A 12,269-nucleotide genomic window follows, 5' to 3' on the forward strand; every position below is an offset into this window, starting at 1 on the left:
TCAGCGAGGCCGGGCCCGCCCCGCCCCGCCCCGCTCCGTGCGGGCCTTGCTGGAGAGCGGCGAGCGCGGGCTGGCGGCCGCCGGCAGGTGGGGGAGCGGGGCGTCCGGGCGGGCGGCGCGGCCCGGCGGTGGCGTGGGGAACCCGCTGGAGACGAGCGGCTCCGGGGCACCTTGGCGTCCCGCTGCAGGCGGCGGTCGCGGTGCCGGCCCGAGGCCGGCGCTGTGCGGGGCGGGGCTGAGCGCGGGGCGATCAGCTGCTGCTGCTGCTCGGCCGGCTTCTCGGCCGCCTGCGCAGGGCGCTGCTGGCTCGCGTTCAGCCGAGCGTCGGCCCGCAGCTCCGGATCCTTTTCCTCCACGCGGCCTTCCGGCCGCTCTGCCCCAAGCCCGCAGCGATGCCTGGGGTCGTTGTGACCAAAGTGCGGGACCCGGCGTGTGGTGGTGTCGAACCTCGTGCCGTTGGCATCAGCCGTCGATCGGCCTGACCGGAGCCCTCTGCAGGGTCTTTGGAATCCTTAGGCAGATTATAGGCGGATGGCGTAGCTGAGGGGCGATGGGAGACAGGGAGGGGAGCATCCTGCCGTGCCACCGGCAGCCCGGGGACCACGTGCTGTGGGTGCCGGCACGAAGCTCCTCCATCCGTCAGCACGGGAGCTGCGGTTCTGGCTGCAGCGGCAGGAACTCAGCGCAGCCCTGCAGAGAGCGGTCCGGCAGCACGAGAAGAAGATGACGGCCGTGGAGTGCGAGAGCCTCAGCAGCGTCTGCAGCCCGCGAGGAGCTGAGCGGGGCTGGGAAGAGGAAGCTGTGGGAGTCCTGGGGAGGGACTCCCAGAATAGCAGCGTGAGTGGCAGGATCAGCTGCTTCCTCCTGACACCGTTTCCTTTGAGAAGCCAGTGCAGAAGCCAGTCCCCATTGTCACATCTGTGGGGTTGCACAGAACGCACAGGCATGTGGTAAGTTTAGGTTGGATATCAGGACAAACTTCTATACAGTAAGGGTTGTTGAGCACTGGAATGGGCTCCCTGGGGAGGTGGTTGAGTCACCATCCCCAAACATGTTTAAAAACTGTTTGGATGTGGTGCTCCAGGACATGATTTAGAGGAGGGTTGTTAGAGTTGGGGTACTTTGCTCAGGTCATGGTTGGACTCGATGCTCTTGAAGGTCTTTTCCAACGTGAGCGATTCTGTGATTCTGCAGGGACACAGTGTGTTGGACTGCTGTTTGTTGCAGAGCACCAGCACAGGGCAGGACTGGGGACTGGGAAGATCACAGAAGATCACAGAAACACCAAGGTTAGAGAAGACCTGTAAGATCATCCAGTCCAACCGTCCACCTATTACCAATAGTTCTCACTAAACCATATCCCTCAACACGAAATCCAAACGTTCCTTGAACACCTCCAGGGTCGGTGACTCCACCACCTCCGTGGGCAGCCCATTCCACTGCCTGACCACTCTTTGAGAGAAGTAGTATTTCCTAACGTCCAGCGTAAATCTCCCCTGGTGCAGCTTGAAGCCATTCCCTCTAGTTCTGTCACCAGTTACATGAGAGGAGAGGCCAACACCCAGCTCACTACAACCTCACTTCAGGTAGTTATAGAGAGCAATAAGGTCTGCCCTGGGCCTCCTCTTCTCCACACTAGCTGCTAATGGATCGCTCCATTAATGCAAAATTGCTGTAATTAAGAGCAGGTAAATGCTCCTGCACAAGACTGGGCACTGAGACCTTTGTGTCTGTCAGTGATTCTCCAGCACGTTCTGTGCACGTGGCTGCTTTGCTTTCTAGGGCCTGGGAACAGATGACAGCACTCTGATCAGAGTGATGGTGTCCGGCTCCGAAAAAGGATCTTTTTAGATCTGCTCTTCTTACCTGTATCCTCTCTTCTGTTCTGCCCTCTTTCTTCTCCCCTCTTGTTCATCACTCTTCTCCCCCTTACAAGCTCCTCTCTTCCCTTTTTCCTTTGTTCTGCTCAATCTTTTCTCTCCTCTCCTTCTCTCCTCTCCTCTCCTCTTTGTTGGCAAGAGGACTCCGAGCTCCCTTGCTGGTGCGGAGAGAGAGGCTCAGACTCCCTTGCTGGTGCAGAAGGAAGGATGAAGGACCTTTACTGAAGATGCTTACAACCTTTTATACCCGTGCAACAGCAACTTACATGTAGGAAGCAGGAGCCTCGTGTGTGTTTACGTCTGGCTCAAGTTACTGCTAAGTTTCTTTACTCATTAGCAAGATAATGACTTTCTTTATCCCACATCTCCCCCTTCGCTATTAAGAGAAAAAGAAGCACGGTTCAAAAACAATCCTAAAAGTAGCTAAACTAAAATTAATACACTGAACAAGGATGGGTTCTGTAGAGTACAAACAGCAGTCCATATTAACCAGTTCCAACGATTCCAATTCTTATGATTCCTTGGTGACACAGTTGACAAAGTGCGTCTTGTCGCTGTGAGTCCAAACCACTGATGAAAGTGCTGTGGTCACGTTACAGCAGATGATGAGACGGATGGCCAGACCCCCCAGATTCGCATGAGCACCCACTGGACACCCCAGGACTCCTCTGGGACATCCCCAGACCCTTCTGGATGACTCCAGGACCACTCAGACCCACATGAGAACTCCCTGGACCCTACCAGACCCTGCTGGGCCATTTCCAGATCAGCCCAGGGACTCCTCAGAGCTCTTGGGCCCATAGTGGGAACTTCCAGATCCTTCCATGGTGCCACAGGACCAACCCGGGGACTCCCTGGACATCCCAAGGTCCCTCTGGGATATCTCCAGACTCTTCTGGTTGAGTCCAGAAGAGCCCCCTGGAGCCCCCAAACCTCTCTAGGATGTCTCATGCAGATCCTTCTGCATGATTCCAAGGGGGGATAAGAGGGGATAAAGGAGGGTGTGGGTGGGGTGAGAAAGGGGTCAGTGGGACTTTTTTGGACTGGAAAGGGGGGTTGTGTGGAATCTAGGGGGGGAAGGTGTGAGTGAGTGGGACTGCTGTGGGGTGGAAAGGGGTTCTGGTGATGAAGGGAGGGATGGAAGGGAAAAACTGGGGAGTTGTGGGGAGCTTCTATAGGGTGTAAAAGAAATAATTAAAAAAAATAAAATATTAAAAAAAAAAATAGGAGGACCCTGGGAACTACAGGCCAGTGAATTCTCACCTCTGTGCCTGGGAAGATCATGGAACAGATCATCCTGGATGACATGCTTGATCACATGAGGAAAGGGCGTGTGATCCGTGACAGCCAGCACGGCTTCACCAGAGGAAGGTCATGCTTGACCAATCTGGTGGCCTTTTATGATGGAGTGACGGCATCGGTGGACAAGGGAAAGGCGACCGATGTCATTTACCTGGACTTGAGCAAGGCCTTTGACATGGTCCCCCACCACATCCTTCTCTCCAAACTGGAGGGATGTGGATTTGATGGGTGGACCACTCGATGGATAAGAAAGTGGTTGAAAGGCCGCAGACAGAAGGTGGTCATCAATGCCTCCATGTCCAGGTGAGGCTGGTAATGAGTGGCTTCCCCCAGGGGTCTGTCTTGGGACCGGTGCTCTTTAACATCTTTATCAATGACATCGATGACGGAATCGAGTGCACCCTCAGCAAGTTTGCTGACGACACCAAGCTGAGTGGTGCGGTCGACACGGTTGAAGGAAGGGATGCCATTCAGAGGGACCTCGAGAGGCTAGAAAGGTGGGCCCGGGTGAACCTGATGAGGTTCAACACGGCAAAGTGCAGAGTTTTGCACTTGGGCCGGAGGAATCCCAGGCATCCCTACAGACTGGAAGGAGCGGTCCTTGAGAGCAGCCCTGTGGAGAAGGACCTGGGGGTCTTGATGGATGAATTAACATGAGCCAGCAGTGTGCCCTTGTGGCTCGGAAGGCAAATGGTATCCTGGGCTCCATCAGAAGAGGGGTGGCCAGCAGGGACAGGGAGGTGATTGTTCTTGGTTGTTCCCCTCTTGTGAGGCCCCATCTGGAATACTGCGTCCAGGTCTGGAGCCCCCAGTACAAGAAAGACAGGAGAGGGTCCAGAGGAGGGCCACGAAGATGATCAGGGGACTGGAGCACCTCCCCTATGAAAACAGGCTGAGGGAGTTGGGCTTGTTCAACCTGGAGAAAAGAAGGCTGAGGAGTGACCTCATTGCAGCATTTCAGTACCTAAAAGGAGCCTACAAACAGGAGGGGAATCAACTCTTTGAAAGGGTTGATGACTGCAGGACGAGGGGAAATAGTTTGAAGTTGAGGGAGGGGAGATTTAGGTTGGACGTTGGGGAAATTCTTTACAGGTGCTGGAACAGCTGCCCAGAGAGGTTGTGGATGCCCTGTCCATCCCTGGAGGTGTTCAAGGCCAGATTGGATGGGGCCCTGGGCAGCCTGGCCTAGCATTAAACAGGGAGATTGGTGGCCCTGCATGTGGCAGGGGGGTTGGAGATTTGTGATCCTTGAAGTCCCTTCCAACCCTGGCCATTCTGTGATTCTGTGATTCTGTGATTCTGTGATTCTGTAAAGGGGGTCTAGGGCAGAGAGTGGGGGTTGTGGGGGGATGACTGGGGGGAGGAGAATGAAGCTTCCATGAGTGGAAAGGGGGCCTGGGGGAAGGAGGGAGGGAAGAGCTGGTGGTTGTGGGGGGCTACTATGGGACATAAGGGGGGTCCTGTTAGGGAATATTGGGGGTCAAAATGGGGGAATGGACTCTAGAGGTCAGGAAGGAGGGCATGGGGGGTACAGGGGACTCTATGGATCAGAAAATGGGGTCAGGAAGGAGGGGGGCAAACTGAGGGGACTGGGGGATGGTAGGAGACTATGGTTCAGAATAGGGGAATTAGAGTGGGGGTATTTGGGGGGACAGGGAATTCTTGAGGTCAGGTAGAGGGGACTGGGGGGGGGGGTGAATCTGCGGGACAAAATGGGAAGACGTACGGGGGGGCGGGAAAGGGGACACAAGGGATCAGAGTGGGGGACCGAGGAAGGAACGGGATGGGAGGGGGCCAGGCATGGGACCCTGGGGGTCAGAATGGGGAACAGGGGCAGACACTGGTGGAGGAACAACTGGGGAGGGGTGGACGAGGACTCCATCGATGAGAATGGGGGAATTGGAGGTGGGGACAGGGGGGAGAGTGGAACCCCAGGGGTCAGACTGAGGGACTCCAGGGGTTGTAGGCGACCCGTGGTGGAGGTGGGGGGAAGGCAGTGAAATACCCTGGGTGGGGGACGGGGGGCACGGGGCCTGAAGCCTGAGTGGGGCTCGAAGGGCAGTGGGGGGTGAAGAAGACCGGGAGAGTGGGGGGACGGAGAGCCCTCAGGGATCTCCTGGGGAGGTGGGAGAGCGACTCGGGGGAGGGCAGAGCTCCAAGGATGGGATGCAACAGGCAGGCATCAAGATACTCCCCTCGATCCTCCTTCCAAGCGTCTCTCTATGCAATTATCTGGATATTTCCAACCATACAAACACCATAATCCTCAAAGGAAGAGGAGGGATTGATGTGGGGTGCTCTGTTCGGCAGCAGGGATTAGCACATCGGTTTAAGAACCAACGTGTGAGTTTAGCAAAAGGAACCCATGAGCGATAGTTCCGAAACTTTCCGTTTCGGCTTCAGGGGGAGAACAGCCTCGTTTCTCCTCCGGAACTTCGCACGGGGACACAAATGAACGCTTCTCCCTTCTGCCTCAATGACTGTGCCTCGCAAGAAGCCTCGATCGCCGAGGTTCGCTGCTTCGGAGCTGTTCCAGCCAGAACCGCAGCGACCGACCGCGAGGTACGGGGGTTTTCGCTCGGTCCCCTCACCCAGGATCCCCGAGACAACAGAGCGGCCGGGCAGCTCTGGCGAGAGCGGCTGACGCGGCGGGGACGTCGCCAGGGCAACGGCTCTGCATCCGCGCCCCCGCCGAGAAGAAGCCTCTGGGAGGGCAGCCTCGCGTCGCTGCCCACCACAGACGGAGAGGAGGAGTCGGGCTGTGAGGATCAGGCGGGCTGTTTCAGCGAGGAGAAACCGTAAGCCGCCCGTACGCGGGACTACACCGCAAGGAGGGTTGCGATCGCTGTCGGTGAGCGGTAAGTGCGGGGGCTCCCGTTAACGAGCCGGCAACGGGGCGAGGGCAGAGCCAGCAGTACCGGCAGCGGGGCGGGGCTGATCAGTCACACCCCATTAGGCTATCGAGTAGTGTTAGTGTGCCCCCAGATGGACCCCTGGGGGACAGCGCTGGTGACCGGCCTCCGCCGGGATGTGGAGCCACTGACAACAACCCTCTGGCTTCCACCATCCAGCCAATTCTCTATCCACTCGAGAGGCTGCTCCTCAAATCCATCTCTCTCCAATTAGAGATAAGGATATGGGGCGGGACCATGTCAAAGGCATCACACAAGCCCAGGTGCATGACATCAGTTGCCCCTCCTTGGACCACCAGTGCCGGCACTCCCAATGTAGAAGGCCACCAGATGGCTCAGGCACGATCTGCCCTTGGTGAAGCTGTGCTGGCTGTCTTGGATCGCGTCCTCATCTCGCATGTGTCTGAGCATCTCTTCCAGGAGCATCCACTCCAAGATCTCCTTGCGCTCAGAGCTCTGCCTGGCAACCATCTGCCTTCCTTTCCCCTGTTCTGGATTTCCCTTCCAGCTGTGTTCCCCGTGAAAAGGCAAATGGTTTCTCACTGTACAGCTGTTCCAGTCAAGCTTAATGTGGCCTTCAGACTGCCAGCTCAAATCTTTGTCTCAGTGCTGTCAGACAGAGAATGTAAATGTTCCCCTTGTGGACGGCAGTGTTGGTTTGAAACTCCCTGCCTACAGTTACAAGCAAATCCACCTTTGCAGAGCTCCTGGCAATACAGTTCCCAGCTGCAGGCAGGAGTGCTCACAAGCCCTCTGGGGAAAGGAGAGGCCTTTCAGAAGCCCTCATGTTCCCTGTGCCCCTGCCTGCTCCTCGTCCCCACAGAGCTCCCCTGCGGTTCTCCCACGGAATTTCTGTTGCTGGGAGGGAGCTATGGGGATACGAGGGGACACATCAATTCTTCTGCACAGGAAGTGTGCACGGCCAGCAGAGATGGCTGCCGTCCTGGGAATCCGCTCTTGGAGAGCATGGGCCTACCGGGCCTTGGGAGCAGCTCTTGTTGCCACCCAAACTCCTCTCTCAAAGCACGGCTCCATCACATTAGTTGATGGCAACAGACACGACACCAGCAGACCGACTGGAAATAAGGCCAATTTATTTTTATTGGGAGTACTGCGTCCAGGGCTGGGGCCCCAGTACAAGAAAGACGCAGAGCTTTGGATCGAATCCAGAGGAGGGCCACTAAGATGATCAGAGGGCTGGAGCACCTCTCCTATTGAGAAAGGTGGAGGGAACTGGGCTTGCTTAGTTTGGTGAGGAGAAGGCTCCGGGGAGACCTCATTGTGGCCAATTCTTGAAGGGAGGATATAAAGTGGAGGGGGAACGGCCGTTGACGAGGCTGGATAGTGACAGGACAAGGGGGAATGGTTTTAAACTGTGGAAGGGGGGGCAGAATTTGGTTAGATGTTAGCAGTTCTTCCCGCGGAGGGTGGTGACGTGCTGGAACAGCTTGCCGAGAGGTGGGGGATGCCCCATCCCTGGAGGCGTTCTAGGCCAGGCTGGATATGGCTCTGGGCAGCCCGGTCTGGTGGTCGGCGACCCCGCACATAGCAGGTGGGTTGAAACTAGACGACCTTCAATGCCCTTTTCAACCTAGGCCATTCAATGAGTCTTTGATTCTATGATCTTCCATTCACAGGTGGAAATCTGGACAGCTTCCCAGCCCCCTTGCCGAGAGCTCCACCGCGGTCACCACCGTTGGCTGCACCTTCCCCTCTGGAGCGACGCGAGCATCGAGCACTGCGGAGGTGAAAAGAACAGCGCACGGAGCGTTACGGGCTGAGCGCAGGCAAGTAGTGCAGGCTGGGCTCCAGCCCGGCTCTCAGGATCTGCTGCCTGTGGAGCTCACCAGGGGAGCTGCCGCTTCAGCTCCAGCTTCTGCCGGTTTCTTTCCGCTGTGCTGGCAAAAGCCTCTTGCTGATGGAGGCGCGGCTCCAACCTTTGGAGCACCTGAGCCACTCGTGGGGAAAGGAGGCTGCAGCAGGAGGAGAAAGTCATCCCTTGGGCTCTGCTGAGCCCCCCTGCCTCTCCCCTCACCCAGCCCAGCATCCCCGTGCTGCCGCGTGTCCCCACCCTTGCACCCCGCCAGAGTTTTTGGCCGGGCCGTGCCTGTCCCCGAGCTGCAGGGTCACAGCTGCCCGAGTGCCTCAGGCAGCCAGCAGAGCCCGCACACACTTACTCAGCATGCAGTGCCAGCTTGGTCGCTGTTCCCATTTTACTTCCCGGCAGAGGATCCACATCCTTCCTCCACCTCCTCTCCACTTGCTGTCCCCTGGGCTGGGCTGGAGGATGCGGAGCACGCATGCTCTGCCTGGCCATCAGCTGCCAAAGAGGAGACGCTGTCAGCAAAGTGGCTGGGAGCACGGGGCTGTTTCTCAGAAGCCCTCTGTCAAGGGCCCCGCAGCAGGCCCCGGCAAGCAGGAGACTTGGCCCTGCCAGCCCACGGCTGCCCGCCGCCCTTCCCTTCTCCCTGCAGGGCTCTCCCTGCGAGGTGCCAAGCTCTCCTCCCCAGGAGGAGCAGGCCAGCCCCTGCCATGCTGCACGGTGCCTGTCCCGCTCCCCACCCCCTCAGTCCTGCTGAGCTCGCAGCCTGGCTCAGAGGATGGCGGCTGTTGCCAGCAGGCTCGATCCCTGACAGTACCTGGGGTGGACGCTGGTCCGCCCCTACGCTCCAGCCTTCCCACGCCGCCCTTTCTGCCCGTGCTTGCTCTACTTGCTGCTGGTGCATGGGCCACGTGCGGTCTACTTCTTTCCACAATGCAGACACTTCCCGGAGCTCCTGCAGAGACACAGCAGCATACAGGATCAGCCTCAGCCCCTGGGACTTTCCTTCAGCTCCACGCTCCTGCTCCTCGCCTCTGGCAGCCGGTCAGCACTGTTTTGTCCCTGAAGGACCAGGGGCCCTAAAGGCAGGACGGGATCCGCAACTTGTAGCAAACGTGGCTCAGAGGTCGTATTCCACTCTCATGGCCCCTGCTCAAAATCAGAGTGCTGTGGCAGGTGGCAGGCCAGGAGGCGAGAAAAGATAGGGAAGGTGTGCAGCACCCTCCATCTACTGAAGAGGAGCTGAAGGAGCGGGTAGAAATGTGAAATGATGGCACCCCAAGGGCTGTGCTCCAGGTCACTGCACACACAGAGGCTTTTGCTTCCCTCCCTGTGGAAGCACTCAAGGCCAGGCTGGGTCAGGCTTAGAGCAACCTGGTCTAGAGACAGGTGTCCCTGCCTACAGCAGGGGATTGGAACTAGGTGGTCTGAGTGGCCCCTTCCAACCCAAACTTCTCTATGATTCTACCATTCTGTCATTTGTGCAGTCTCAAGCAGCACAGTCCCCGTAGCAAGGCAGGGCCGGTACCTGCAGCACCCTCTTAGACTCCTCTGTGGCAGGGAGTGCAGTGCTGGTCTGGGCAGGAGTAGATGCTTCCTTCTGTCCCGCTTTCTTCGTCCCGCGGGAGCTGCCTGCACATGGCGGGAGCGCGCTGCAAACAGACACAAGAGGAGTCTGCAGGAGCCCAGGGCACCTCGGTCTCCCCCCGTGCTCCCACAGCCGTAAAGATGGGCTCCGGTGCAGTGCGGAGAGACCCCTGAAGGGAGAAGAGCTTCTGCCATCAATGGGGATCAGCATTCAGCTCCCCCAGGGATCGGGGGCCAGGGTGGAACATGAAGCTGGCGTGTCTGCCTCGAGCAATTGTGCCGCGTGCTTGCCATCCCTGGAGAGAACGGCTCCCACTGGGACACGTGTGTCAGGAGCCTTTCTGGGTGCTGAGAGCTGGCAGCTCCAAAGGGGAGGCTACTCCTACACGAGCACACGCATCTCCTTCTTCTTTTCGCCCAAGGCTCTCACCTGGCAGAAGGCTCCTTCACCACGTCTTGCTGCCTTGAGCTTGGCTTGCGCTGCAGCAGCATGGAGGGGGGAAGTGTCTTCCGCCTCTGCAGCAGCCTGCCGGCAGAGCCCCCTGGAACCAAGACAGAAAGAAGTTCTTCAGAGCAGCCCCACGGACACAGCACGTGAACCTGGATCCGGTCACCCGGCACGGGACAGGGCCCACCTCCCTACAGCTGGGACCCGTTCCCTCACCTCTACTCATCTTCCGCTCTACTGCAGCTTTCTTTTCCGCGGCAACCTCTGCTCTGCTCTTTTCCACAGTGAGCTGAAACCTGGAAACAAAGAGTGACAACCCTTGAAGAAGGATGACTTCCTACCCCACACAGTTGGGTGGCAGTATTTATCTATGTGCTATGCAAAGCGTGGCATCCTTTTCCTTCCTGGCCATGCCAAACCAGCACACGTAGCCCAAATTCCTCTGCACGTGCAGTCCATTCTCTCTGATGAGAATCGGGACAGCTTGGGCACCAGTAACACAACCATGATTCCCAGGAGCCAGACTTTCCAGGATTTCTACCCGACTGGATGCCGAGCACGGAGACCCAGCAGGGCACGTCTCAGAGGAGGAGGTGGGAAATAAGCCTGTCTCCTGGCCAGCTAAGTGCTGCAGAGGAAATGCGCTCACCTCGGGAACACCCGGATCCCATGGGCGGTGGTCTCTGGCCCGAAGTCAGCAGAATCTTCTGTCCAAAATCTCTGCAAAGGGACACAGACCTGCTGGAGGCTTGCCAAGGCCATTTTTTCATGGCTCTTCTTGACAGGAAGCAAGCCTGGCTCCCATGCCAAGAGAAAGCTGCTCTCCACCAAAGCCTCTTCCGTGAACATCAGAGCTTTGTTCTGCTCTGAAGGAGCAGGATGGCCAAATAGAGAGGCTGTGCAAGAGCACTGCCAGGCTTTCTGCAGGGGCAGAGATCCAGGAAATCTCTTTGCCAGTGGAGAAAGCCGTGGGGACAAGCATTGGACTGGCCTGCCACATCCAGGCTGGCCAGCAGTGATCTGATGGCGCACCCTCAAAACCTCCTCAACTTACAGTGCGGAACAGAGAAAGGACGGTGGCATTGCTTTCCAGCGTTGTAATGCAGCTGCAGAAGAACCTCATGAGGAGGAAGTCGTCTTGGCACGTCATAACGCCAATGTTCTTAAAGACAAATGAGACGGGCTCCCTGTTCCTCAGGAGGTGACAGTATAAGAGCACGCTCTCTCGCACGCAGCGCAGCACCACGTTCAGCGGGACGCCGGAGGCTCGCGAGAGCTGCCGGTAGTTGAGCGACTCAATCTTGACATCGTCTGCAAGGAGAAGGCACAGCCTCACTGCCACAGCAAGCCACATTCCCATGCAACATGATCGTGACCAAATCCCATAGAAAAGGTCTTTCGGAGAAACAGCTCTTGAGCTGTGGTTCCTTCGGGACGAACTCACGCTGTACCCCGAGCTTTGCAGACAATTCTCTGCTGCTCCCGGCCATTTCCAGAGAGCAGGGATAACACACCCAGCCAGACGTGGGACAGGAAGGGGAAGGTGGCTGCTGCCTTCTCACCAGGGATGATGTCGTTGGGAGACTGGAGGTCCTGCAGCCACAGCACCCCGATGTCCAGCTGGAAGACAGGCCTTAGCACCGAAACTGCCTCTTCTTTGCTGTGGAATTGCTCTCGGACCCCAGCAAAGACCCCAAGCCCCGGAACCAGGACTCCCTGCACGGGGAAAAGACAGAAAGGCTGACGAGTGTGTACTTTAGGGGCGGCAAAAGCCACAAACATCAAGAGCATGGGGTCACTGCTCTCCGCCCTCCCCACTCCTGATGGACAGCAGGGTGAGATGGGGCTCTCCGGAAAGCTTTGGAAAAATCTGTGATCCCTGCAAGACAGTCACCTTCGCATAGTATTTCCCAACATCCTTTGGCTAGAGAAGAGCCCGGGCATTTACAGCACAGGGCTTAAGCCTGGGACTTATTCCCAAGGACATCCTTGGCATAGGGCCAGAAAAAATCCCCCACCCATTTCTCCCTTGGCTCTCCCCGTTCTGATCACAGGGCAGAGCAAAGCCCCTGCGTGTGCCAAACGTTTGCTCAGGGCAGCTCTGGCCTTGGGTTTCCCTCCCAGTTGGCCAACAGGCTGCTCTGGGCACCCGGCTTGGGCTCAGCGTGCTGCTCAGTGTGGTGCTCAGGGAGGGACTGCTCTGTGAGGCCCACACTCTTGGCGGGACTGAACCTCTCTCCAGGGCGAGGGCCACCAGCACACCAGCCCACCTTGTCCAGCTTCATCTGTTCCAGGATGTAATCAGACACGGCATCCCA

At 57.6% G+C, this 12,269-nt stretch overlaps 1 protein-coding gene and 1 long non-coding RNA gene across 5 annotated transcripts; one reads left to right on the forward strand and one right to left on the reverse strand.

Annotated features, from left to right (window-relative positions):
• Positions 1–54: 54 nt before the first annotated feature.
• Positions 55–7,943, forward strand: LOC149911468 (uncharacterized). Of its 2 annotated transcripts, XR_016463286.1 has the most exons (4): positions 55–950; positions 2,480–5,744; positions 5,847–6,040; positions 7,732–7,943. It is a non-coding gene; the product is annotated as an uncharacterized LOC149911468 (long non-coding RNA). The 2 variants fall into 2 exon arrangements; XR_016463285.1 differs by having other exon boundaries at positions 2,480–6,040.
• Positions 7,178–12,203, reverse strand: LOC116237349 (uncharacterized). Of its 3 annotated transcripts, XM_090133755.1 has the most exons (10): positions 11,514–12,203; positions 11,006–11,262; positions 10,601–10,671; positions 10,168–10,247; positions 9,934–10,045; positions 9,445–9,568; positions 8,734–8,871; positions 8,272–8,414; positions 7,942–8,067; positions 7,178–7,832 (listed from the first exon to the last, which is right to left on the reverse strand). In XM_090133755.1, the coding sequence occupies exons 1-10, from the start codon at positions 11,740–11,742 to the stop codon at positions 7,712–7,714; spliced, it is 1,401 nt and encodes a 466-aa protein (XP_089989881.1). In that variant the 5' UTR covers positions 11,743–12,203; the 3' UTR covers positions 7,178–7,711. The 3 variants fall into 3 exon arrangements, with proteins under 3 accessions (XP_089989881.1, XP_089989882.1, XP_089989883.1); XM_090133756.1 differs by lacking the exon at positions 7,942–8,067 and having other exon boundaries at positions 11,514–12,202; XM_090133757.1 differs by lacking the exon at positions 11,514–12,203 and having other exon boundaries at positions 11,006–11,498.
• Positions 12,204–12,269: the final 66 nt, after the last annotated feature.

The sequence above is a fragment of the Phasianus colchicus genome, unplaced genomic scaffold, assembly GCF_987193195.1.
Source record: "Phasianus colchicus unplaced genomic scaffold, bPhaCol1.hap1.1 HAP1_SCAFFOLD_107, whole genome shotgun sequence".
NCBI classification, from domain to species: Eukaryota; Metazoa; Chordata; class Aves; order Galliformes; family Phasianidae; genus Phasianus; species Phasianus colchicus.